We start from the raw sequence: 26,553 nt of genomic DNA on the forward strand, positions 1-26,553 counted from the left end.
ACGTGTACTTTGGTTACATGTCTATTGGGTGAGCAGTTACTGTCTATACAGGTACATTCCGGAAAGTATCCTACAGCTAATTGCTCATTTTAGGCTAGACTCCTGAAATGCATTACATATTTGAAAATCTAATCAGCATGAGAATTACATTTTCAGTTATTTGGATCCAGTTGCGGTCAAATACACTATATATACAAAAGTATGTGGACACCCCTTCAAATTAGTGGATTTGGCTATTTCAGCCACACCTGTTGCTGACAGGTGTATAAAATCGAGCACAGCCATGTGATCTCCATAGACAAACCATGGCAGTAGAATGACCTTACTGAAGAGCTCAGTGACTTTCTACGTGGCACCGTCATAGGATGCCACCTTTCCAACAAGTCACTTTGTCAAATTCCTGCCCTGCTAGAGCTTCCCCGGTAAACTGTAAGTACTGTTATTGTGAAGTGGAAACGTCTAGGAGCAACAACGGCTCAGCCGCAAAGTGGTAGGCCACACAAGCTCACTGAACGAGACCGGCGAGTGCTGAAGCGCATGGCGCATAAAAATAGTCTGTCTTCGGGTTCCAAACTGCCTCTGGAAGCAACGTGAAGTGGGTTCCCATGGCCGAGCAGCTGCACACAAGCCTAAGATCACCATCCGCAATGCCAAGTGTCGGCTGGAGTGGTGTAAAGCTCACCGCCATTGGACTCTGGAGCAGTGGAAACGCGTTCTCTGGAGTGATGAATCATGCTTCACCATTTGGCAGTCCGACGGACTAATCTAGGTTTGGCGGATGCCAGGAGAACGCTACCTGCCCAAATGCATAGTGCCAACTGTAAAGTTTGGTGGAGGATGAATAATGGTCTGGGGCTGTTTTTCAATGTTCGGGCTAAGCCCTTAAGTTCCAGTGAAGGGAAATCTTAACGCTACAGCATACAATGACATTCTAGACGATTCTGTGCTTCCAACTTTGTGGCAACAGTTTGGGGAAGGCCCTTTCCTGTTTCAGCATGACAATGCCCCTGTGCACAAAGCGAGGTCTGTACAGAAATGGTTTGTTGAGATCGGTGTGGAAGAACTTGACTGGCCTGCACAGAGCCCTGTCCTCAACCCCATCGAACACCTTTGGGATGAATTGGAACGCTGACTGCGAGCCAGGCCTAATCGCCCAACATCAGTGCCCGACCTCACGAATGCTCTTGTGGTTGAGTAGAAGCAAGTACCCGCAGCAATGTTCCAACATCTTCCAACATGCCCACGATTTTGTAATGAGATATTTGACAAGCAGGTGTCTACATACTTTTGGTAATGTAGTGTATATTGTCACCCTTGCACTTTACAATGGAGTGCAATAGAGCAGAAGACTCGTTTGCTACAACACCTTGCTTGTTTCAGCAAGGAGCAAAGTTTCATCATGTTGTTGAGTCCATGAACAGTTGTTCCACAAAAAAAAAGATGGGTTATTTTATTCTTGTGCCGGCTTCATCCATAACCGAGTGGCGCAGTGGTCTAAGGCACTGCATCTCAGTGCTTGAGGCGTCACTACAGACCCCCTGGTTCGATTCCAGGCTGTATCACAACTTGCTGTGATTGGGAGTCCCATAGGGCGGCGCAGAATTGGCCCAGCGTCATCTGGGTTTGGCTGGTGTAGGCTGTCCATTGTAAATAAGAATATGTTCTTAACTGACTTGCCTAGTTAAATAAAGGTAAAAAAAATGTGTATACGGTAAATGTGCCAGCCCTAACAGGACTCGACTCTATATGATAGAGCAGATATCCACTCTACCTTTTCAAATCTATGAATTACATTTTGGGAAGTGTTACCCAGCCACTTTATTTGATTGGAACACCAATTATTTTGCCTCGTTAAGCATGGGTCCAGAATCAGTTGTTTTGAATAGGGAAATCCAATCCCAGTAACACTCGGGGACCCTTCCTCAACAGAACGTCCTGTCCACTCTGGAAGTAATGTCAGGAAGTCATGACGTTTGGTCATGATCCAGAAAATACACTTCTTCACAGGAAAGGCATTTTGACATTTGACTACAAAAGTAGAATGTTAAGGAAGCTGCTTGGTTTGCCTGTCAACACAAAAAGACCAAGGAAATGCTATGAAATACAGGTTCCTCGACCTGGAAAATCTGTGGTTTTGAATAGGCCTAACTAGGGCTGTGGCGGTCATGAAATTTTGGCAGGCAGTAATTGTCATGCAAATGACTGCCGGTCTCACGGTAATTGACCGTTAATTATACATAAACATGTTTAGCGCGCTTTTGGAACATCTAGATTTTAAAAAGTCAAAGTACATTTTTAATATAGCCATCACAATAAAATCCATTATTGATTTAGTTGTGATAGGCTTATAAACCAGGGAATGTCTTAGAAATCAAAACATAAAGGGCTGCATGATGCAACTCTATATATTGATGATTTGGAGAGGGGGAGATTTAATCAATGGAAGATGGAATTAAAAGTGAAATGAGAGGCTACAACAACTAAAAGCCAACGGGTATGCTGCTATTTACGCTATAGTCTGAGTGGAGTTATGTGTAGGCTAACGGTAGGACGGTGAAAAGCGCAGTAATGTTATGGCTAGGCTCAATTAGCCGAGTTAGCTAGCTTCTCTCAGTTTGATACAGTCAAGACAGGTACTGAATAATCGGATTGGATGATAAATAACTACCAAGAAGTTAACAGTGGTTGCGGTCTCTCTCTCAGGCTCATGGTGCTTACTCATACATTCACACACACACCGAACGGCCTCCACTCCCTAACAGCCTCGCTCTCGCTCTCTCCCCTCCCATGGGTCCGGTTGAATAAAGTAGCAAAACAATTGGCTTTTCTGCTGCTTCCCTCACTCGGATCAGACCAGTTGTCCTTTCGGGAGAGGTTTTAAAAATGTATGCATATTGGGTCCGGGGCTTTCCCGTGTCCATTTCGGAACAGGAACTGTAACTCCCATAATTATTTGTCCTCATCATTCAGATTATTCAAATTAAATCATGATGTGATTAGAGGGACAATAGAGCACTGAGTTCCAGGCCATTAGCAAGTTTGGTAGGCTATCCATCAGCACCGTTCATTTGCGCAGTTTTGGATTGGGATTACCTTTACCAACGGGAATTTAACTGCGGTCACGACTCGTGACTGGCGGTAATAAGGTCACCGCAACAGCCCTAGCCCTAATCTGTGTGTCAACGCCACCTCTAGGCTCTGTTTCAATGTCCACACCAACTAGCACATGTATGCATTGGGCATGATTTCTTTGTGGTATAAAAGTATGGACATTGGCATGTAGTGCAATGGTCTCAACCCCTTGGGTTGTTTTTCTCTCTGTAATCGGATAACTTGCTTCATGTTTTTGAAAAATGCTTCTGGGAGTTTTGGAATGGGGAGACTCAGCTAAATGTAAAGACACCTGGAGTAACCTTTACTGAAGGAGAGTCAGTCAAAGTCAGTCATAATTACACACGTTTACACATTTTACATGGTAGTCCTAAGCAACAAATACGCCACTGGCAGTAGTTCATGTGGCAAAAATTGGCCTACCTGGTATTAAAGGTAGACTCAGTGGGATGACGTAGATGCAGAAAGTAAACAGCATAGTGGGTCAATTTCCACAACAACTAAGAGCGTTGAAGTGCGAGGCTCAACTTCTCCGCTGTTTTGGTCCCTTGGCTACCATGCTGTAACAGTGCGACTGTGTGAGCAAAGTATTTTATCTCGCTCATCTCAATATCTGCGGTGCTGCTCGTGGCAACATACATTTCACTGAGTCTACCTTTAACTAAGAACTAACAAATTAACCTTTTCTTCTTGTGTGTTAAGTATTTTAACAAAAATGTTAACTGTCCCATATGTTAGCCTACTTAATTGGAACTTGTTTCCATAACAAAACAAAATGTAAGTACTTTTTTAATATTATGATTGAGTTGTTATCTAATTTCAAAGTAGCCTTAATGGTGGACTGTAGAACAAAGGACTTCCTAGATTTGTACTTTGACCTACTATAATGGTATTGAATATTGCTCATACTTTAAATATGAAGATATTGGACACCATAAGTTGACTAAACATCTCCAAGGCCCAAGAGCTTGTTTGGTATCTGGGTTTCGCTCAAGTCTCTCATTTTAACCATTGTGGTACTGATCTCTGGTGCTGGTATGTGGTACTGCAATGGGTTGACAGAATTTAATTTATTTGCTTCTTTCTCCCTGTGCCCATGCATTCTTAGTCTTATACCTCCCCTTGGTTTTCTCTTCAGATTCCGCTCCTAAAACATCCTTCTTTCAATTCCCATCATACCCATCTTCCTCCCTCCTTTCTCAGCCTCTTTTTTTTTTTTTTTGTGTGTGTAGTCATTCAAGGAAGGACCCTAAAAAAAAGATGTGCCACTTGTTATTTGCTGTAGCTTGTTGTAAATGTCTTCAGAACACAAAAAGACATCTGTCTTGATCTAGATTCTAACCAGCTCTCCTCCTCCTAACCTCGCTCCTCCTCTCTGTAGCCGTTGCGCCTGACGCTGCAGAGGGAGTTCATCAAGTCTCTGATGGGCATCGGAAAGCGGCTGGCCACGCTGCCCACCAAGGAGCAGAAGACCTGGCAGCTCATCTCAGAGCTGTCACAGCTCAACCACAAGCTGCCAGCCCGCGTCTGGCTGCCCACTGCAGCCTTCGACCACCACGTGGTGCGCATTCCCCACACACAGGCCGTGGTGCTCAACTCCAAAGATAAGGTGAGGCAACTTGTTGTAATACACATGTATAAGGAGGTACACACACACAACAGGCTCCAAAAACAAGGTGACCAGAATGCCTAGTAGTTTGACACGATTAATTAGTTAACTCATTTGTTAGTTTGTTATTTATTTCTGAGGAGCCTGGAGTTTAGATGGAGTGGGCCCCAATGCTCTTTGTCAATGGGACTTCCTGCATAAATGTACCTTACAAAAATAGGTCTAGAACTCCAGTGACCTCTTCATTCTCCCCTTCCTCTCAGGCCCCGTACATCATCTACGTGGAGGTGCTGGAGTGCGAGAGGTTCGAGACGTCCGGCATTCCCCTGCGCATCCCGGAGACATGCATCCGCAGCGCCCGCTCTGTGGACAACCTCCTCCCGGAGTGCGTTGGCATCACAGCCGAGCAGCGCGCCGGCAGTTTCTCCACCGTGCCCAACTACGACAACGACGACGAGGCCTGGGCCGTGGATGACATCGGCAAGTTGGAAGTGGAGGTGGGTACCCATGGCAACCACATGGTGGCACCGTCTGACTTTAAGTCACATTTTGATGACTAGGTTGTTGGGGAAGGAGGAGGTGAATCAGATTTGAATGTACTTTTAACTCTGGGGTCCTTCTATGGTTTCAGCTCCCAGAAGGCCACACCAGTAGCAGTGACAACATCTCCCAGTTCTCTGTGGACAGCATCACCAGCACGGAGAGCAAGGAGCCTGTCTTCATCGCCGCTGGCGACATCAGGTACAGGGTCACTGCCTGACAGAATTGCCCTGCTAGCTTGTAGTTTCTCTTTAAGACTTTCTTGTTATAGAGTTTTGGTCTGGATAGCTGTTTTACAACCGCATGTTTCTTTTGTCTTAGGCGACATCTATCAGAGAACCTGGCCCACACCCCCACAACGTTCCGGAAAGATCCGGAGGACCCGTCCGCTGTGGCGCTCAAGGAGCCCTGGCAGGAGAAAGTCAGGTGGGTGATTGGTACATAGAAATATACACTGCTCAAAAAAATTAAGGGAACACTAAAATAACACATCCTAGATCTGAATGAATGAAATGATCTTATTAAATACTTTTTTCTTTACATAGTTGAATGTGCTGACAACAAAATCACACAAAAATTATCAATGGAAATCAAATTTATCAACCCATGGCGGTCTGGATTTGGAGTCACCCTCAAAATTAAAGTGGAAAACCACACTACAGGCTGATCCATCTTTGCTGTAATGTCCTTAAAACAAGTCAAAATGAGGCTCAGTAGTGTGTGTGTGTGGCCTCCACGTGCCTGTATGCCCTCCCTACAACGCCTGGGCATGCTCCTGATGAGGTGGCGGATGGTCTCCTGAGGGATCTCCTCCCAGACCTGGACTAAAGCATCCACCAACTCCTGGACAGTCTGTGGTGCAACGTGGCGTTGGTGGATGGAGCGAGACATGATGTCCCAGATGTGCTCAATTGGATTCAGTCATAGCATCAATGCCTTCCTCTTGCAGGAACTGCTGACACACTCCAGCCACATGAGGTCTAGCATTGTCTTGCATTAGGAGGAACCCAGGGCCAGCATATGGTCTCACAAGGGGTCTGAGGATCTCATCTCGGTACCTAATGGCAGTCAGGCTACCTCTGGCGAGCACATGGAGGGCTGTGCGGCCCCCCAAAGAAATGCCACCCCACACCATGACTGACCCACCGCCAAACCGGTCATGCTGGAGGATGTTGCAGGCAGCAGAACGTTCTCCACGGCGTCTCCAGACTCGGTCACGTGCTCAGTGTGAACCTGCTTTCATCTGTGAAGAGCACAGGGCGCCAGTGGCGAATTTGCCAATCTTGGTGTTCTCTGGCAAATGCCAAACGTCCTGCACGGTGTTGGGCTGTAAGCACAACCCCCACCTGTGGACGTCGGGCCCTCATACCACCCTCATGGAGTCTGTTTCTGACCGTTTGAGCAGACACATGCACATTTGTGGCCTGCTGGAGGTCATTTTGCAGGGCTCTGGCAGTGCTCCTCCTGCTCCTCCTTGCACAAAGGCGGAGGTAGCGGTCCTGCTGCTGGGTTGTTGCCCTCCTACGGCCTCCTCCACGTCTCCTGATGTACTGGCCTGTCTCCTGGTAGCGCCTCCATGCTCTGGACACTACGCTGACAGACACAGCAAACCTTCTTGCCACAGCTCGCATTGATGTGCCATCCTGGATGAGCTGCACTACCTGAGCCAATTGTGTGGGTTGTAGACTCCGTCTCATGCTACCACTACCAAAACATCAGCCAGGAAGCATAGGAACTGAGAAGTGGTCTGTGGTCACCACCTGCAGAACCACTCCTTTATTGGGGGTGTCTTGCTAATTGCCTATAATTTCCACCTGTTGTCTATTCCATTTGCACAACAGCATGTGAAATATATTGTCAATCAGTGTTGCTTCCTAAGTGGACAGTTTGATTTCACAGAAGTGTGATTGACTTGGAGTTACATTGTGTTGTTTAAGTGTTCCCTTAATTTTTTTTAGCAGTGTAATTACTAGAAGAGACAAAATGGATGGGCATACACAATCCCCCACCCGAGGATACATGTCTGTCCCACTTAGTGCAGCGAAGACAACACATTGTGGCATTGTAAAGTCATTTGCTGTGTCTCACTATTTCTTTCCGCTCTCTCCATCCCTCAGGCGGATAAGGGAGGGCTCCCCTTACGGTCACCTGCCAAACTGGCGGCTGCTGTCGGTCATCGTGAAGTGTGGGGACGACCTGAGGCAAGAGCTACTGGCCTTCCAGGTGCTCAGCCAGCTACAGGTACTTGACTCTCCACAGTAGAGTCCCATTCCACAGAAATGCTCTGAATTATTTATTCTTATTAGCATTCATTCAATCACTAATTCGCTCCACTACTCCCCTTTCCTCTCCAGTCCATCTGGGAGCAGGAGCACGTCCCCCTGTGGATCAAGCCCTATAAGATCCTGGTGATGTCATCGGACAGCGGGATGATCGAGCCCGTGCTGAACGCTGTCTCTCTGCACCAGGTGAGCAGAGAAAATGAGATGGACCCAATTGTGCACTTGAAATCTCATGACAAAGTTGCCTAACAATAACTTCAAGCCGAGTTGTTTAGCTATGTAATCCAGTACCTCTTGGGATGAAAGATTTTGATAATCTAAGTAATGGTTGATCACGCACTGGAATTTCGTGTCAGTTGCTAATTCTAATGGAATGCCGTGTCGGTAGCTTTTTCTAATGGAATACTGTGTCTGTTGCTATTTCATACAAAATGCTGTTTCTGTGCTCCAGGTGAGGAAGCAGAGCCAGCTGTCTCTGCTGGACTACTTCCTGCAGGAGCACGGCAGCTACACCACCGAGGCCTTCCTCACCGCCCAGTGCAACTTTGTGGAGAGCTGCGCCGGCTACAGTCTCATCTGCTACCTGCTGCAGGTTAAAGACAGGTGGGCAGCCCTCCCTTTTCACCCCTCTTCAGTTTCACTCGTTACATTACTCACATGTTCCATTTCCCCTCTTAGCTTCCTTTGTCTTTGAGCCTGTTTGGCTACATTTACACAGGCTGCACAATTCTGATCTTTTGCCAATAATTGGGCAGAAGGTCAGAATTGGGCTGCCTGTGTAAACACAGTTTTTGTGGTCTGATATCAACTACCACATCCCACCCTCTCCTCTATTCCTATACCCTTTACTCAGTTCCCCTATCCCTCATCTCCTTTCTGTCTTTCTCCAGACACAATGGAAACATCCTCCTGGACTCGGAGGGCCACATAATCCACATTGACTTTGGCTTCATCCTGTCCAGCTCGCCCAGGAACCTGGGCTTTGAGACCTCCGCTTTTAAGCTCACCAGCGAATTTGTGGATGTGAGTCAAATGAATTATACTGCATGCGAATTTGCATTGTCATATAAGTGTAAACTGGAGAACACTGTGGAATTGATCATACAACTAGCTGCCTAACAATCTAGCTAGAAACCTCACAAAATGTTCACTGCATAAATGCATACATTTGTTAGTGTTCAAAGATGCTATTAGCGAGTTTGCTGGTTAGCTGCAGTAGCCTGCATAACCTGTTGGTTTTTTATGTGTAAAGACTAACCTCTGTTGTCTGTGGTTCTCTCAGGTGATGGGAGGCCTGGATGGAGACATGTTCAACTACTACAAGATGCTGATGCTCCAGGGCCTGATAGCTGCTCGCAAACACATGGAGAAGGTGGTCCAAATAGTGGAGATCATGCAGCAAGGTACTGTTAGCTAAAACGATATATTAGCATGACCAGTGTGTTGTGGTGTTTTTCCATAAACATTATCTATCTGCCCGGTTTCTCTGTGGTCTTGGCATTGCAACTCCTCTGACTCCCTCTCCCTGGGTCTCCCCTCTCTCCTCCCCCACCAGGCTCTCACCTACCCTGCTTCCATGGCTCCAGCACCATCCGCTACCTGAAGGAACGTTTCCACATGAGCCTGACGGAGGAGCAGCTACAGGTGCTGGTGGAGCAGATGGTGGATGGCTCCATGCGCTCCATCACCACCAAGCTTTACGACGGCTTCCAGTACTTCACCAACGGCATCATGTGAACAGTTCGACACCAAACTCTACTACATGGGACAACCACATGGGAGAGCAAGCAAACATACATATAAAGATGGTGGTGAACATGTGCATATGGACTCACGCATGTGTGCTTGCCATAGCAGCACATTTAGGAAAATGGACTTGTGTATAGACTAGTGCTACAGGACCTGTTTGCAAACTCGGTATGTTCTTTGTCTTAGACGGACCACTGTTTACCCCCTCCTTGTTTTGGCCTTGTGGAGGGGGAGTCCGCACCTCCTCTCCCTCTTGTCCTCCTATCCATAGGACATTTACCGCATTGACTGTTCTAAAACGAGGCATAACGCACAGTTCAAATCACACACGAAAAGGATAAGTATCAATATCGGAGAAGGTACTTCATTGAAAAGGGGGAGGGGCAATGTGGTAGTGGTCTATATTCAGAGGAGCCAAGAATACTTTTCTCAGAATGGATGAAAAATGAATAACTGTAGATCAATTGTGCAAGAGCATCACAAGGCAGTACATATAGAATATATGTAACTTATTTTTGTTCTTAGAGCAAAATTGACTTTGAGAAGTTGAGAAACCACTATGTAACGACAACGAAAGCACAAGACATATCAATTGCTGAGGTTTTCTAATGGACATTTTCTTTGTTCTCTGAAAGTTCTGTGGTTATCAAGAATGAGCCAACCCGAAGAGAGGGGAAAAAGGACTATAACAACCATTGGTGTATGAGTGTTATCTGTCTGGAAAACAACTCCTTAATCCAAGGTTTTTATGTGTTTTGAACGATGTTTAAACTTGAACTGGAAAATTGAACTAGGACCAACTAATCTCTTATTAGGGGTCCAAGCATGCAGCAAAGCTGCTGGTTGTATGTGTTTTTGTTCCCATCCTTAATAGCAGGTGCAGTTTCATTTCAATCTGGGTTTTGGACAACTGGGGCTCATTCAGTAGAGCACATCTGTAACGCACTTAGTGTTATAGATAGAAATGCAATGAATAGAAAAGAGACTGTTCTCTATCGTCACAGTTCAATTCTCTAGGGACTCTTGTCCTTACTGAATAAGCACCATGCAACAGTCTGTCTAGTATGTGAAACCATCAGTAAAGGGCAGGACATTTTACCATTTGAATATGCCGACTGTGTCATACCAACATGCATCATGTAGATATTTTCTAGTTTCACTCTGTAAACCACCATACTTGAAGGAACATTAATGTAGTAATGAGCCTCATGCACTTGATGACAGTTATGTTGAACCAAAATGGCTACCTGTGGTTAAATTTACAAAACCATTACAATGGATTTATGCAAAAACTCAACATTGCTGTTCCACTAATGTTAGTCTTTAATCTCTAACGAAATGTGTATATTAACACATTATTATTATTGTATGTTATGTTAACTTAGGTTGCATATTTAAAGAATGCTCAAACGTTCCTCTGGTTGGCTCTCGGATGCATTCCTGTGAATAACTCGGGCCAATCCAGAGAGAGGGTTGTCCTTGAGCAGATTATGTAAATAATGGGAGTGTTTCTCTCATTCCTCTGTCTGTTGGACTGTTTTATTTCTCCTTGTTTTGAACAGTATGAGCTCGCTATCACAAGTCAACTTACTTGATTTATGTGAATTTTTAAAATATTACTTCTTTTTTTTTGCAGTCTCAAACACAAGCATGTATTCAGTATTGAAGAGAGCGGTTTCAAGAGCTACATGCTTGGATAACTTATTATCTGCTCATGTCTTATGTTTGAAAGCTAAGTCGTTGGTGGGGGGCTTTTGTGTGTAGAAAAACGGACAACTTGTCTCTCCAAAATGCAGTCATTCCTGTGAGCAAACAGATGCCTTGATGTACGGGAGGTACAACTTGTATCAATGCAACAGTTGGGACAAGGGTGTACAGGTCATGTACCCAGGAAGTGCTTTTATCAGTTTAACACTCCTGCTTACTTTTCTCTAAATACTACTTCATTGCCTTTCCCTTCATTCATTCCAACCCAAACATTATTCTGTAAGATTATATAAATAACTAAAGTGCATTTATCTTTGCTGGAGCGGGTTCTGTCAGTCAAACCTGGGTGTTGATTTTGATGTCTCCCCATTCAGAACCATGGAGAAGCAGAATTTTTGTCTTCGTCCAGTGTCACACCAGATAAATGCTTGTCCATTCAGATGGCCCTGAGGCCAAGGGGTATATTCAGTGCAGAACAATGTTCAGACTGCTCCAGATAGAAATGTATTGTATAGATCACACTTGTTTCAAATCGAAAGTGATGTCTGCTCTATATGTATGATTTTTGCCTTCAAAGTTCTGAACATTGTGCCTTCCTGAAAGAGACATGGTTTTAGACGGAATTGGTTCACACCAAGCAAAGCATTTATTCCAGTAAATTAACTATGGTTGATATGGAGTGCCTTGACCTTGATACTAAAGACATTTAGAATGTACAGGGGAAGAAATATTGTCCACTTTACATTGTATCCAACACTAACACTTAAGAAGCGTTCTAATTCTGTTTCACTTTTCATTCACGTGGTACAGAGACTGACCTTTTATCATGTCGAGACTAAATGCATTACTCATTCAATAAATCGGAAATTGTTTCGTTTTTTACTTTTCTTGGTTTTTAACATTTTGATAAATATGACATATATAGACATTCATTCAGACTAGTAGTTTGTGTTGCAGTAGATTTATACAGTTTCCCATAAAGGATAGACTAGCCTCGACTATTGTTAGTTCAGCAGTTTAATATGGAATGACGCTCAACGTGCTATGATAGGCTATTGTAATCAACTGGCGATTTTAAATAAATATTATGAATACTAATAATTTGCAGCGCTGATGCCACTATGGCTGTGTTGAGACGGGCAGCTCAATTCTAGTATTTTCACTAGTTGGTCTTTTGACTGATCAGCTCTGATGTGATTGGTCAAAAGACCAATTAGTGAAAAAATATCAGAATTGGGCTGCCTGTGTGAATGCAGCCAATAACTTCTAATGCTAGGGTTATAGCTACTGTCGTATATGATGAGTGGTGGCAATTATTGCCGTCAACAAAGAGTCCGTTTTATGCTGCATCGTGTTAGAGGCTTTTAATAAAATCACGAGGTTTACAGCATAAATGACAGGTGACATGACACCCGGAAAACGGCTCCCCAATTGCTATGGCCGTTCTGACGTCTTCCTCGCCTAACCCCCCTATTTATAACAATGAAGCTGACCTCTTCTGGCCAATCCCCAGTCTCCAAGACACTTCCGGTCTACTGGATGTGGCGTTACACCTAAAACCTTCCCTCTGGATACTAACATAAACACATTCCATTTCTTCATGAAAACATTAACAAAGGCATAATTTTCAGATACTATATTCCCCCCTTTCGAGACGAACTAAACGTCTCGAAAACAAACAGAATAGGATTATGACTAGTAACAATTTATCTTATTGAGTATCTTTAACATTAAACCAAAAACATTCTTCTCTAGAGTGTAAATACCTTTCTATGCAATACCTGTTTATGAAGTGTGAATACATTACTATGACATATGAAGAAATCTCTATGGAGTGTAAGAGCGAAAAACTGTCTGGCAGCCATCCATCCATATCAATCAAGACAGTAAAATTCTCTCACGGTCCCTCTGCCCCAGGCAACCACCGTCGGTACTCCAGATAACTCATTAACCATGTAAATGCATTTTGAAACTATGATGCAATTAAATACACATGTAAGCCCCTGCAAACAAAATCCTATCCAATAACATCCATTGTACGGCTGGTCAACCCATAGGACCGTACAATGAAACTCTCCCTTCCTAGCCTCTCTGTCCCTAAACATTCACGAAATAAACAAAAACATCTAAGATCATCCCATGTATCCAATTACATCAAACATCATTCTACAAAAATTAATCCCTGAAAATATGACACAATTATGTATTACACATGTCTATATTTCATTGCAAACACTGGAATGTAGTCCACTACACTTCATCTCCCCGTAGTCTTGACTTCCAATGAATTGTTGATGATGGAATCGGCCACACCCTCCTTGTTTCATCTCCTCCAGTCATATTGTCCCTTCACATTGTCTTTGTTTGAGCATTTCAATCTCCACATGTTCTCCCAAATGCTTCTGGAATGAAAAGAAAATAAACGACCAAACAGTATCTTTTGCAAAACAAACACTTTCAAATTAAACCTCAATTTCACCTAAGAATTTAAAAAATGTTATATAAATGATGTATGAATCACATAAACCTATTCCCCCCTTTGATTCATAAATCATACCAACATCACCCCAATATTGAAAAAAAAATTTGAAAAATAATCAACTCATAAAAAAATAATAAAAAAAAGATATTTATCCATCAGTTCCACGTGTCCATCTTTATCCAGATCAGGAACAGTCAACACCGGCATCCGAGTGTTGTCTCCAGGCATCACTCTCCAACCTATCTCCATATCATAACTTTCTCAAAGGTCAGTAACAAATTACAAACATCACAGTGTTATCAAAGCTGAAACTAAAATCTGACCCATCACTGCCCCTACTGGCCTAATTGATCTTGCAACCAAGTCTTCCAAATGCATCCCTTATTTCCTTCAATGCCTCTTTAACCCCAATATTATCTGAACTATCTGGACTCAAAGTATAACTAATATTTATCAATATGATCTTCCCAAATGTTACACCATACCATGAATAAAGTCCCCCCTTCTCCCTTAGACTTATTCTTCAATGATAGGCTTGAAGCCTATGACATGTCGCTTTTCATCCTATTTTGAACTCTAGTTTCAAATTGATCTGTGTTCGGTGCTACTCCTCTTTTAATAGTAAAAGCCTCATATGGAAGCTTCAACGTTGACATGTAACCAAATCCTGTCCATTCATAATGTAAGAATATATATTTTATCATCACAAACCCACCAAATATCTCTAAAATTCTCCATAGTCACATTGTCAGTCAAAAGCTAATCGTTTAACCATCAAAGTCCTGCTTTTCTTACTACCTGCTACCTAAAAAGTAACATATTTCTCATTACTACCCTTAAGGTCATGCTTATCCAAAGTTATCATATAACATCCCAATCTGATCTTCCCATAAACACACCCCTTACCTCATATGTTTTATTAGAATAAAACAACTTTTAGCCCTCAATGTTTCACCTGAATACTTCAGGATTCTGTTGTTACCTGCTTTTCCTTTCCCATTTAACAATTCCCATATTAATTAACTTAACCCAATTCCACCTAACCCTAGGCTTAAACCACTGTTCTGACAACGACATTATTCTATCTGTCAATGACTGTTGCTGATACCACAGTTATGACAAATCATAAGACTGAACCACACCTGATAGAGGCCGCGCGACCGTCTAACATGTCTGGTGCTGGAATCCTCAACAGACATGGACCTTCAAGATTCCTCACTGATCTTACAGAATGAGTTAATCTATCTCTAATTTCCACAACAGAAGAACGAGCGGTACTGATCAGATACCTCTCCCTGTCTGTCATCAAAATCAAAGATCTCATCCTGTCCTCCATGATTAATCTATATTCTCTCTACTACTATCTGTTCTCCTATTTTAACCCTATTCGTACTATCATTGACAGCACTCTCCATCCGTAACCTAAACCCCTGAGTCCTTCTTGCTAACCCCCTTTAATTTCAGAACAGTTGTTGTCGATGCCATACTCCCTACATCGTATCATTAATCCCTTCCAAAGTTACCATTAAAGTAGTTGATTTAGTTGCTGTATCAACCCTAATTACTTCTAATGCAAAAGTTCCCATTATCCTCTGTGTATTATCTACTGTTGGAGTGACTGTAATCTACTCTTCCTGACCTCCTTTGGTGACTGTGGAGGCTACAAACCTTAACTCTTCCATTATAAGCGTTACTTTATGAATTACATAGCCCTTTAACCAATAATTCTTAACCGGAACAAATTCTAATGCTTGCACTAGATAAGTACACATATTCTCCCTGACCTTTCTCTGTAACATTACGCAACATAAGTGAACAGTCACTCCTAACCCTCTTCTAAACTATACCTCCTTTTACTCCTGGTCCTGATAACAATACTTATTCTCCATAATTATCTCTCCATATGGGAGAAACGTCCCCATCCTAAACCCTAATAAGTATTTTTCCCTAACATTGGTGCTGTATTGGTTCCCTTATAATCAAATGCGATATATTTATGGCTTTAATAACTGTCCATGTTGAAAGAGTTAAATTGCTTCTCCCTGTTGTTATAATAGACTGAAGTGTGAATGTCCTTAGTTACTCCTAGTTTTTCCCCCAATATAAAAGTTGTCTTTGCTTGTCCTTCCATCTATCACCACTAGTGTCACTTTTTCCCCAAATCTCAGTCCTTTCTCTAAATCCCTGACTTTCAAACTTTTGATTACACAAAATACACCCATAATTACCTTGATCTCCCTACTCTAAAGTGTCATTCATTACTGTTCTCTCTCTCTTACTACTAACCTTAAAACTTAGCTTACTGTCTCAGAGTTCCTTCAACCCTAATCTACTCCTAACTTATTTTAATCTAATCTTTTCTCTCATAACATTTACAACTTTTCCCCTGATTTTCACAAAATCCCTTACCACCAAATTTGTAGAATATGTGATTGGGAAAGTTCCCCACCTGCTTCTGACTCATTACACACAGACTTGGCAAACCGACTAAACACCTTTTAGCCTAGCCTGAAATCCCTTAGTGTAAGAATGTAACCCAGAATAATAGTCACCCCTTTTAACTTTTCAGACAGATTGTCTTAATAGACAGTCGTCTAGTGTACATCTTATTGTACAATTCAATTCTCTTCCCAACACTGCAATAACAGTATCTTCTAATATTAGTATGTCTATTTTGATTAACTGTTTTACTACCTCAAATCCCTATCCTAATTCGTTATCAATTAGTGAGATGTTTAACCTCTTTAGGCCTAAACCCAAATAAGTTTTTCCCCTATTCACTATCACTTCTAATGGCCGGTTGTTTCAACTGTTAGCTATTTTCTCTTCTTCTCTAATCGATGCTCTCAGCAATGCACCCCCCTTCCGGATCTCCTAGGTACTAACAGGTGATCTTGAATTGCCCCTGTATCTTCCTTAAAAATGTTCTCTGTTCTTCCTCCTCCTCCAATTCTGTGTCTGTCCAGAAACTGGCGGTCGATATGGAACATCTGGTCCCCCCTTGGCTGGTACCATTGCATTATCAATATTGTTCAGTTGAAGCTGTAACAGTGATTGTTGATTTGGTTCACTCTGATTCTTCATAACCAACACTTATTTTCTTCTTCTCCACCACCAGTTATAAGTTGTATTTGATTGAGTTCTTCGTCCTGTTCTTCTCGTCGTTGACATATCAGTATTCTTCAAAAGGTTCTCTTCTAAGTTCTGTCCTCGAAATATCATCTTCCATCATCTTCTTACTAGTGGGCTCTTCTTGACCTCAATGTGTTCTTCTCCTTCCATTCTTGAATTCTTCATCCAGTCGTGTTACTTCTTATTCGATTTATCCAGGCATGATAAGCAATCTGCCTATATCTCCATTTCTTCTTTGCTCTTGTAGCCTTCTTTCTTCAACCTTCATCAGAGATCAAGTCTCCAGTATCCTTCTTTCCTCTCTTGCCACTTCCTTCTGATCACAGAGTCACCTCCACCCATGGCCTCTCATCAATCACTCTCATCTTCATCCTCCTCATCTCCTTCACGTTCCCTCCTGCTTAGCCTCCCTCTTTTTTCCAGACATTCCTATTGTTGGGATCCTTTTCTTCATCAGTTTTTCTTCTCTTCATCTTTATCTTCATCTTTCTCGTCATTTCTGCTTGTATTCGTCTTCATCTCTGATGCCATAATCACCCTCAATCTTCTCATAAGGTGGGTGTCTTTCTTCTGAATCCGTATGTGAGAAAGGTGTACTAACATCTGCCATTAGTCTCTCCTAACACTACCTTAGTTAAATAATTACTATTTTAGTCAATTTTCCCCTATATCAACCCTTTTAAATTCCTTTATTGTGAACTATGTTATTCTAGACTGTATAACTTATATAGGCTTCCCCCCTGTAATTCTTAATATAACCTAAACAATTAAAAAAAAATAAAAAAAAAAAAAAATAATAATATATATTTTTTTTTAATAAACCGGCAAAAATATGAATATTAAAAAAATTCAATTAAATGTTTTATTCAAAAACCATTTCCATAAAAATTAAAAATCAATTACAAATCTAATTTTAAAAAAAACCGAATAATTAAAATCAATTTTTTTATTTCCCTATCTTATCAATTTAGCTATTAGTGGCTCTCTCACCATAACCCATCAAATGCAAGTACCTAAATTCAGATTATAATCCTCAAAACAAAAGGCTGTACCCCTACAACACTACAATCCCCATAACCCCTTGTTTCTTCCTATGATATAAACCCCAAGTATCATAATTGCAAAATAATGTCAGTACCTGATTTCCAATCGAACTGTAATCCAGCCCAGTGATGCACATAGCCTCCAAAATGTAACTTTTATTGAAATAGAATTTGCCAAGCCTATGCAAAATTGTCATTTTATCACATTTCTTCAAATTGGAAAATGTTGCAACCTAGCCTGATATCTGATCCTCTGCTGCGTCACGTGATGTCACGTCATGTGACGTCACGCCACGCACACGTCAGCCCCTCCTCTCTCTCTCGTCTCGCCTCGCCGTTCCATGTTCCTCTCATATTTCAAAAAACATAGAAACAGACAAGATTTCAGCAGTTAATGCAATCACTGAGTATTTCCAACCATTCAATATTCATTCGTTCTACATTATTCACTCTAAGACTAAACTCAGAACTAAATAGATCGCTCAAAAACATTATTTTATTTTAATCCGTTATTTAATTATTTAATTCAATTTATTATAATCCGCTACCATATATCTAATTTATAAATTCAATAGGTTACAAAACAAGTTCCATCTTTTAACCAATCTTTAAACTAGAATACTCATGCTAAAATCTCTGTCTGTGTGTTTCTCCGTCTCCCTGCAGCCCCCAGATGGGACCTATGACCCTAACCAACCATTTTGTTTTGTAGGCTCAGCGCCTCATGTCGTAGTTTTTAGCCCCGTAAAATCAACACGTGTCCTAATCTCGTGTCATAAACTCCCCCTTTCTGTAGGGTAGTATCGCAAAATTAAACGCATGCGCACAACCATTCAAAAATCCCTTCTCACCGTGGAAGGAAGATTTTCTATTCTCTCTCCCCAAACAGACAGAATAACCCTCCAGCTATAACTCCCGTTTCCCCCTTATAGTCAAACAACATTTAACAGCGCTCACAAAACATATAACCTGACTTAAACACAGAGACAAATTTAAGAGACTTTAATCCATCGCAATGGAATCTCTAAGGATACGTTAGCATGCAGCACGCAACACAATTAGCCTTTAGCCTCTAGCCACGATGTACCATGTAGCATGAAACACACTCCCATTTAGCCTTGACATTAGCATTAGCCTCTAGCTAACTGCGGCTTACTACACAATCCCCCACCCTGCACTGGCCTAATTATTTTAAACCTATTTCTCCTACCGTTTTTGTTGCCGAGAATTAATGACAATTACACCGAGAAATCAGACCTAATCAAACACCCCGTCGAATGAGAGTCAAATCCGGATCACAATCAGATAAATTCCACCAACCCGAGTTCTCTTCAAAAACTCACCGAATATACCTTCTAACGTACACACGGGTTTGCCAGCCCATTATCTAAAATGGCCCCCTCGGGGTCTTCAAGCGGTCCAGTGCCCTAAAGAATGCGCATATCTGAATTTACCAACCATTGTCACCCGTTACCAATGGACTATACACTTTCAATACTTAAATCCTACCGTTTAATGCTCTACATTCCAATTATCTGCCGTTTCAATGGAATAAATTTTAGCAGACTCTAGTCGACCAGCAATAACACCACCGAGGCCAGGTCATATGGAACATCTCCTCAGTGTACACAAGTCATATCCAATCTAACCAACTCCGAAGCGGTAAGAACACTCACCCTTTTTTTTCGGCCATGCTTCAGAGAGAGTTAGGCCGGCGGTTGACTGAAACAAGGAAGAGACGCAAACCCAGCCCCACGTTGGGCGCCATTATGTCGTATATGATGAGTGGTGGCAATTATTGCCGTCAACAAAGAGTCCGTTTTATGCTGCATCGTGTTAGAGGCTTTTAATAAAATCACGAGGTTTACAGCATAAATGACAGGTGACATGACACCCGGAAAACGGCTCCCCAATTGCTATGGCCGTTCTGACGTCTTCCTCGCCTAACCCCCCTATTTATAACAATGAAGCTGACCTCTTCTGGCCAATCCCCAGTCTCCAAGACACTTCCGGTCTACTGGATGTGGCGTTACACCTAAAACCTTCCCTCTGGATACTAACATAAACACATTCCATTTCTTCATGAAAACATTAACAAAGGCATAATTTTCAGATACTATACTACTTTGTCTGGGCATGGACTCTACAAGGTGTCGAAAGCGTTCCACAGGGATGCTGGCCCATGTTGACTCCAATGCGTCCCACAGTTGTCTCAAGTTGGCTGGATGTCCTTGGGCCATTCTTGATACACACGGGAAACAGTTGAGGGTGAACAACCCAGCAGCGTTGCAGTCCTTGACACACTCAAACCGCATGTGCCTGGCACCTACTACTAGGGGTGTAACGATTCGTTTTAACAACGATTCGATTTTATCACGATTCGTGGTTGTCGATACGATTCAAGGACGATATTGGTTCATTTACACCGATCACTGCACCTGTACACAGCCCATCTGAAATTAGCCCGCCCAACTACCTCATCCCTATATTGTTATCTATTTTGCTCATTTGTACCCCAGTATCTCTATTTGCACATCATCTCTTGCACATCTATCATTCCAGTGTTAATACTAATTGTAATTATTTTGCACTATAGCCTATTTTATTGCCTACCTCCATAACTTGCTAAATTTGCACACTGTATATTATATGTATTTCTGTTGTATTTTTGACTTTGTTTTGTTTTACCCCATATGTAACTCTGTTTGTTTTTATCGCACTGCTATGCTTTATCTTGGCCAGGTCGCAGTTGTAAATGAGAACTTGTTCTCAACTGGTTTACCTGGTTAAATAAAGGTGAAAAAAAAAAAAAAAAAAAATGTAGAACGATACGATCCCAAACGATTCAGTGACTTGAAATCGATTCAGTAACCTTTTAGCCAAAAATTCAACCAGTGTAACTGAAATAAATACCTGGATACTGGACAGTGCAGGTGAAGTTTCCTAGATTCCTGTTTCTTGTAAGGACCGCAATGGTGGCTTGATAATTTCTCGCTCGTCGGCTTCTCCTCTGTCATCCACCATGCTATGCTTTGTTGTCTTGGCGCCTTTGCGCTGCTGCTGGCGCGATGACGTCACGGATAGGCAGAGTGAATCGAGTAATGTTTAAAGCCTTTATCATTAAAAGTGCTAAGAAAAAACATCCATATAAAGTCTGACGTGCTTAAATCCAATGGGTTATTTCCTAGTATCGATACAATCGATTTATTACATTTTAAAACGATGTTAGATCGATATATGTTGTCCAAAAGGCCAACTCGCCGAGCACAGATCGATGTAGTTGGATCATAGGAATATAAATCGATACATCGATGTAGTAGATGGATCGTTACACCCCTAGTAAAAACACTCCAGTGCGCAAAACAGGGGCACTGGAAAATACAAGGCACACAGGGAATATTCCCGGCGATACAAAATACATGGAGCTCCACCGAGCTTCTCTCTCCTCCACAATAAACAATCACACACAAAGACAAGGGGGCAGAGGGAACACTTATACAGGTACTAATGAGGGGATATGAACCAGGTGTGTGTAATAAACAAGACAAAACAAATGGAATGATGAGATGAGGAGCGGCAGTGGCTAGAAGGCCGGTGACGACAAACGCCGAAGCCTGCCTGAACAAGGAGAGGGGCAGCCTCGGAGGAAGTCGTGACAGATACTGTATATTTTTGAAAGAATACTATATTTCCCTTGACAGAGTAATGCTGAATGTAAAAAATGGCTCAACTTACCCCACTCTCCCCTACACATGATGTAACATTTGTTTACGATTGACAGATAATGTTTGAATGCAAAACACTTTATTTTGTGATGGGGCCCTCAGCTCAGTTTGGGAACCTTAATCCAGGCTGGACAGCAGGAACTCAACCTGTATTTCTAGATTCCGCATCACCTCCCCCGAGAGCCTCTCTGGGCTTTCATAGATTGACTCATTGAGGTTGAAGATGGATTGTAGCCATGCCTTCATCTGGTCCTGTTGACAACAGACACATCATCAACTATTATTGAGAGAGAGAGAGAGAGAGAGAGAGAGAGAGAGAGAGAGACAAATGTACCTTAACGAGGAGGTAGAAGTTCTCAGCAGCCTCTGTCCAGGCTCCTCCAGGAGGGTCAATCCTCATTATGACTTGCAGGAGCAGATAAAGGAAGCTACCAGGCTCCTGGAGAAGGAACAGGGGACATGAGTGAGTGTCTACAGATCTGATATGACAACAGTGTGTATAGCATAGATAAACAACAGGATGTTCCATTCTTAGGGCCACTTACAGATATAGGAAGAGATGTCTTTCCTTCTAGAAGGCTTAGTAGAACGAATTCATAAAAAACATCTGCGAAGTTGATGCGGTCGATCTGAAGTCAAACAAATAGGATAATTACATAATCTTCATTGACAAGCACTTTAGAAAGTCTCATTGAGTAGATGTTAGATGAGAAGACGGTGCCTGCAGCTAACGCTCAAGCTTGCATGTAGACCTACTCCTACGAGAGCCATCTCCTGCTCTAGTCGCTCCCTGTTTGCTGGCTCATTAATGAAGTTCACCAGTAGGTCGTAGGCCTGCTGAAACTGCCTCACATCCTCAAAACAAAACAATCATAAAATTCCTTAAAACTTAGATCATAAACTCAAAGATTCAGGTCTGTAATTCAAAGGGCCTCCGATTGTTTGGCTAGTATGACGTTGAAACTTTTCAACTAAACCCTATGAATCACTGTTGCCTAAAGGTAACCCACTGTGCAAGAACTGGTTGAATCAATGTTGTATCAATAAAAAATGTCAATGTGATGATGTTGAATCAAAGTGGGAAACTGATTGGATTTGAAAGAAGTCATCAACGTAAGGGAATTTCGTATTTTAACCTAAATCCAATTACGTTAATTTTTGGGGGGATTTCACATTGAATTCACATTAGTTGACAACTCAACCAAATGTAAATCAAAACGAGACGTTGAAATGACATCTGTGCCCAGTGGGAACTATATATCTGGTCTGATGAACGTTGCACAATTATGTAATTGGTTACCTGCTGGTTGAGCTCGGATAGTCCACTCAACACCATCCTCCCAGCGTGGGTGAGGTAATTGAGGGAGGTACTGTCTGAGGATGTCAGAGCCTGTGAGAACAAGACAGTACATTTACAAATAGTCCAGAAATGTTCATGAAGTGAAATACAAAAGGTGCTAAATTCACATTTTCTCACCTCCATAGCACGTCTGATAGCGGCCAGCCTCAGAGAGAAGTTGGTTGTCCCTTGGTATTCAAAGTAACGCCTGTAAATAGAAATGTTCAATAACAAATGTTCAACCTAAGAAGCTAAAACATCAGTGCCATGAAATTAAGAAATCATTTTATGTTAGCCTATATTATAACTGCAGGACTCAGAAAGACCATACCAATGTAGGATCTTAATTTGATCACTCTTTTGTTGCTGAGAATTTTCCTGCACGGCAGGAAATGCAAACTTGTAGCGTATTTGGAATTTTCAAGTTTGTAATTTCCACTTTGAAATTTTAGACTCGATTTGCCCTAACGAAAAATGTATCCTGTTGCTGCAGGATTATTTTCCTGCTGTAGCAAACTGTCTCAAATTAAGATCCTACATCTGTATAACTACAATATTGGGCAGATTATTTCAAAGCAAAGGTTTTTACTATAGATGAACACATGAAAGCGAACCCACCGCAACTGGGGCACATCTGCAGCATTATTTTGCTCCTCCACAAACTCCTCCTCAAACTCCTAAAACAGACATCACATTAACTTAAACTCTACTAAACTGCATTTCACCTGCAACATCAACTGAAGCAGACAAAACATTCAGTGACATCATAACAATACTTTCATCTTGACCTAACAACTTGACCCTTGACAGACAACACAAACCTATCGATACCAAAACAATGACACACACCTGTACACACAAGTACAAATGAAATAAGAATTATTGACTGTAGAAAGAGTTTTACCTGAGGAGTGCTGTCAGGGGTCTGGTCCTGGTCCTGGGTGGAGTGGTAAGGTGGAGGGGGACTGGGAGGGGAATCGGAAGGGAAAGGGGGAGGCGGAGAATTCTGGGGGGACTGGTGAGAGGAGCCAGAGGACGGCTCATGAGGGGTGGTGATGATGTCAGAGGTGGAGAACTGATATGCCATCATCTCATCCCCCCTCTCCTGGTACCCCTCCACTGTGGTGGAGATATCCACCTGCTGTTTAACACACAACATGTGACACTGTCAGCCCAACACTGAAAACCACCATATTGAAAACCCCTCAACCAAACACTGAAATAAATCATAACACAGAGAAACAACGGGGTGTACCTGGGCATCCTCATAATAGGTGAACTCAGACCTCCTCTTGACAAGGCCGGACATGAGTCCATGGATCCTTCTACCAAGGAACTAAAAATGAGGCAAGAGATTAGAATGTGTAATTTCATTTTCTGTCAACATGTATTTATTCAAATAGGTAAATGGACATTTGCCACTTTACATTTTTTCTGTGAAAAATTGCCTGACTGTACCTTAATACCAATCAGCTTCTTGTTGGTGAGGACCACCTGGACGAGACCCTTTAAAAGAGACAGAGAAACATTACATTTCATCCAGGAAATATAAGTAGACCTATAGCATGTGCGTCATTTGACACAAATCAGGTGCATTTGAGACGAAAGACCAGTTGAGAATCTCTCACCCATGGGTCCAGGATTTTTTCCTGGATGACTCTGCTCCACCACAGCTGCTTCTCCACTCCCCTCACAATGCACAGGTGATGCATGTCCTCTTCATTTTGCTATAAAGAAAAAACTCCTTCAGTCTCCAGACCTCTCTCTATATGTTAGCTGTAGATGTCTATAACATTTGGCAGGCGATTTCAGTTCTGAGTATAATCCCTGGCAGTGATATAGAGCCCACATGATGTTCGTACGACAAGTTTCCCCTAGGTTTCAATTAGGGACAGACATACAAAAGAAAACCCAGAGACAATTGGGAGCTCAAATACACAGGTGTGTTCATAAATGTTAAGAATATGTCTGAAGTACCTGCACTCGTCCATAATGGATATTCCAGTAATGGAAATGAAACGAACCCCAGTTCCCAACCAGCTGCAACTTCTCATAGGGAAAACCAGAGTCTTCCCTATTTGGCTGAAAAACAAAGACATCCCCTAATTATAGAGATTGCTCTGTGATTAATAAGACACACAATTGTGGAGATAGAGGACATGGTAATGTGTACTATTACTAATCAGCTATGACTGTCTAATAATGTGATTGACTACCTGTGAATGGCTATCTGAAGGTGCTGACAGTTCGTCAAGCACTAGCCTCCCAGCTTCAGTGAGGTGAATGGTAGGCTCCTCAATAACCAATTTGGAAGTCTGTGAAAAAAAAGGGAACAGGGTAAAGTAAATTCTCCCTATAAGATCAGATGAGCTTTGGTTAATAATGTGTTTGGTTACCTGTGTGTTTAACACTGCAAGCTCTGTTACCAGCATTCTCCCAGCACGAGTGAGGTAGTAGACTGGTTTGGCCTTGGAGAAGACAGGCTATGAAGACAAGGGAATATGTTTTTTCATTATGTGGTTTTATAGAAAACTAGTGACTTGATGTTAATCTTTAATATCCTCTAAAGACCAGAGAGTATCAGAATGGATAGACTCACAAAGATAGGAACACACAAGGGTCCAGACCAAGGGATTAAAGCCAGACAGGACCGGTGCCCAACCTCCTCATCCACATACTAAGGAACAAGACAGGATTAAATTAAGAGTCAGTTTGAATGATAGACAGGTAGCCTATAGGACTGACAGACTGGAATAGGGAGGATCGCAAGAGGAGGCCACTGCATGATAGATTCTAAGACAATTGGCAGTTGAAATACACATGTCTGTGTTCAAAGGTTAAGGAAACATCTGAGGTACCTGCCTATGAATGGTTACCTGTTCATTTTGAGAGGACAGTTCCTCCCATACCATCCTCCTAGCAGGAGTGAAACTGATGATAATGGGCTGCTCCATTGTGAAAATCTGAGAAAATGAGGGAACAGCTTTAAAGATATCAAAGTATTCTATTAGTGGATACTGAAGGTAATTATCCCTATTAGATCAGATGAGTAATTGTTAATAATCTGAATGGTTACCTGTGTGTTTAACATTGCCATCTCTCTCACCAGCATCCTCCCAGCGTGGGTAAGATAATAAATTGGCTGCAGTTTGACAGGCTATAAAAAAAGGGAATATGTTTACAGAAATGTATTTCCAGAAGTTTCTTTTAGAAAAAGTTATGTTTATGTTTAAGCCCCCCTAAAGACCAGAGAGTATCAGAATGGATGGACTTACAGCGTTTGAAACCCACAGAGGTCCAGACCAAGGGATTAAAGCCAGACAGGGCTGCTGCCGAACCTCCTCATCCACGTACTAAGGAACAAGACAGGATCAATTTAAGAGTCAGTTTGAATGATAGACTGGTACTGTATAGGAGTAAAATATTGGCATAGGGAAGATTGCAAGAGGAGGCCACTGCAATGATAATAGTTGAAATACACAGGTCTGAGATATAAATGTTAAGAACATGTCTGAAGTACCTGCAGATGAATGGCTACCTCTTCAAGCTGAGAGGACAGTTCATCCAATACCATCATGCCAGCACGAGAGATGAAAATGTGCTGCTCAATCTTGCAAATCTGAAAGAAAATGAGGGAACAGTTTTAAGGGCATCAAAGTATCCCACTACCATAGTAGATACTGAAGGTAATCCTGCCAATTAGATAAAATGAGCTTTGTCCAATAATCTGCAAGGTTACCTGTGTGTTTAACACTGCCAGCTCTCTCACCAGCATCCGTCCAGCATGGGTAAGGTAATAAGTTGGCTGCAGTGTTACAGACTATTACAAAAATA

General features: G+C 42.1%; 2 protein-coding genes across 2 annotated transcripts; one reads left to right on the forward strand and one right to left on the reverse strand.

Moving 5' to 3' along the window:
- Positions 1 to 4,496: 4,496 nt before the first annotated feature.
- Positions 4,497 to 9,662, forward strand: LOC311131976 (phosphatidylinositol 4-kinase beta-like). Its single transcript, XM_084165121.1, has 10 exons — positions 4,497 to 4,720; positions 4,984 to 5,217; positions 5,352 to 5,461; positions 5,582 to 5,686; positions 7,378 to 7,501; positions 7,615 to 7,728; positions 7,994 to 8,145; positions 8,433 to 8,565; positions 8,825 to 8,945; positions 9,098 to 9,662. The coding sequence occupies exons 1-10, from the start codon at positions 4,535 to 4,537 to the stop codon at positions 9,277 to 9,279; spliced, it is 1,461 nt and encodes a 486-aa protein (XP_084021247.1). The 5' UTR covers positions 4,497 to 4,534; the 3' UTR covers positions 9,280 to 9,662.
- An 11,835-nt stretch (positions 9,663 to 21,497) lies between these two features.
- LOC311132451 (uncharacterized protein) lies at positions 21,498 to 24,431 on the reverse strand (the record flags this gene model as incomplete). Its single annotated transcript, XM_084165739.1, has 9 exons — positions 21,498 to 21,632; positions 21,715 to 21,819; positions 21,926 to 22,009; positions 22,681 to 22,770; positions 22,858 to 22,927; positions 23,338 to 23,396; positions 23,975 to 24,055; positions 24,178 to 24,225; positions 24,348 to 24,431. 9 exons carry the CDS (start codon positions 24,429 to 24,431, stop codon positions 21,498 to 21,500), a joined length of 756 nt encoding a protein of 251 aa, XP_084021865.1.
- Between the last annotated feature and the right edge of the window lie 2,122 nt (positions 24,432 to 26,553).

The sequence above is a fragment of the Coregonus lavaretus genome (assembly GCF_964263955.1).
Source record: "Coregonus lavaretus genome assembly, chromosome: 7".
NCBI lineage: Eukaryota > Metazoa > Chordata > Actinopteri > Salmoniformes > Salmonidae > Coregonus > Coregonus lavaretus.

What these genes read in the sequence shown, in the direction of transcription:
- LOC311131976 (XM_084165121.1), top strand. Translation starts at nt 4,535, where the DNA reads ATGGGCATCGGAAAGCGGCTGGCCACGCTGCCCACCAAGGAGCAGAAG. An exon ending in ATCGCCGCTGGCGACATCAG is followed by an intron (nt 5,462 to 5,581) that starts GTACAGGGTCAC and finishes CTTTTGTCTTAG; the next exon opens with GCGACATCTATCAGAGAACC. An exon ending in CCCTGGCAGGAGAAAGTCAG is followed by an intron (nt 5,687 to 7,377) that starts GTGGGTGATTGG and finishes TCCATCCCTCAG; the next exon opens with GCGGATAAGGGAGGGCTCCC.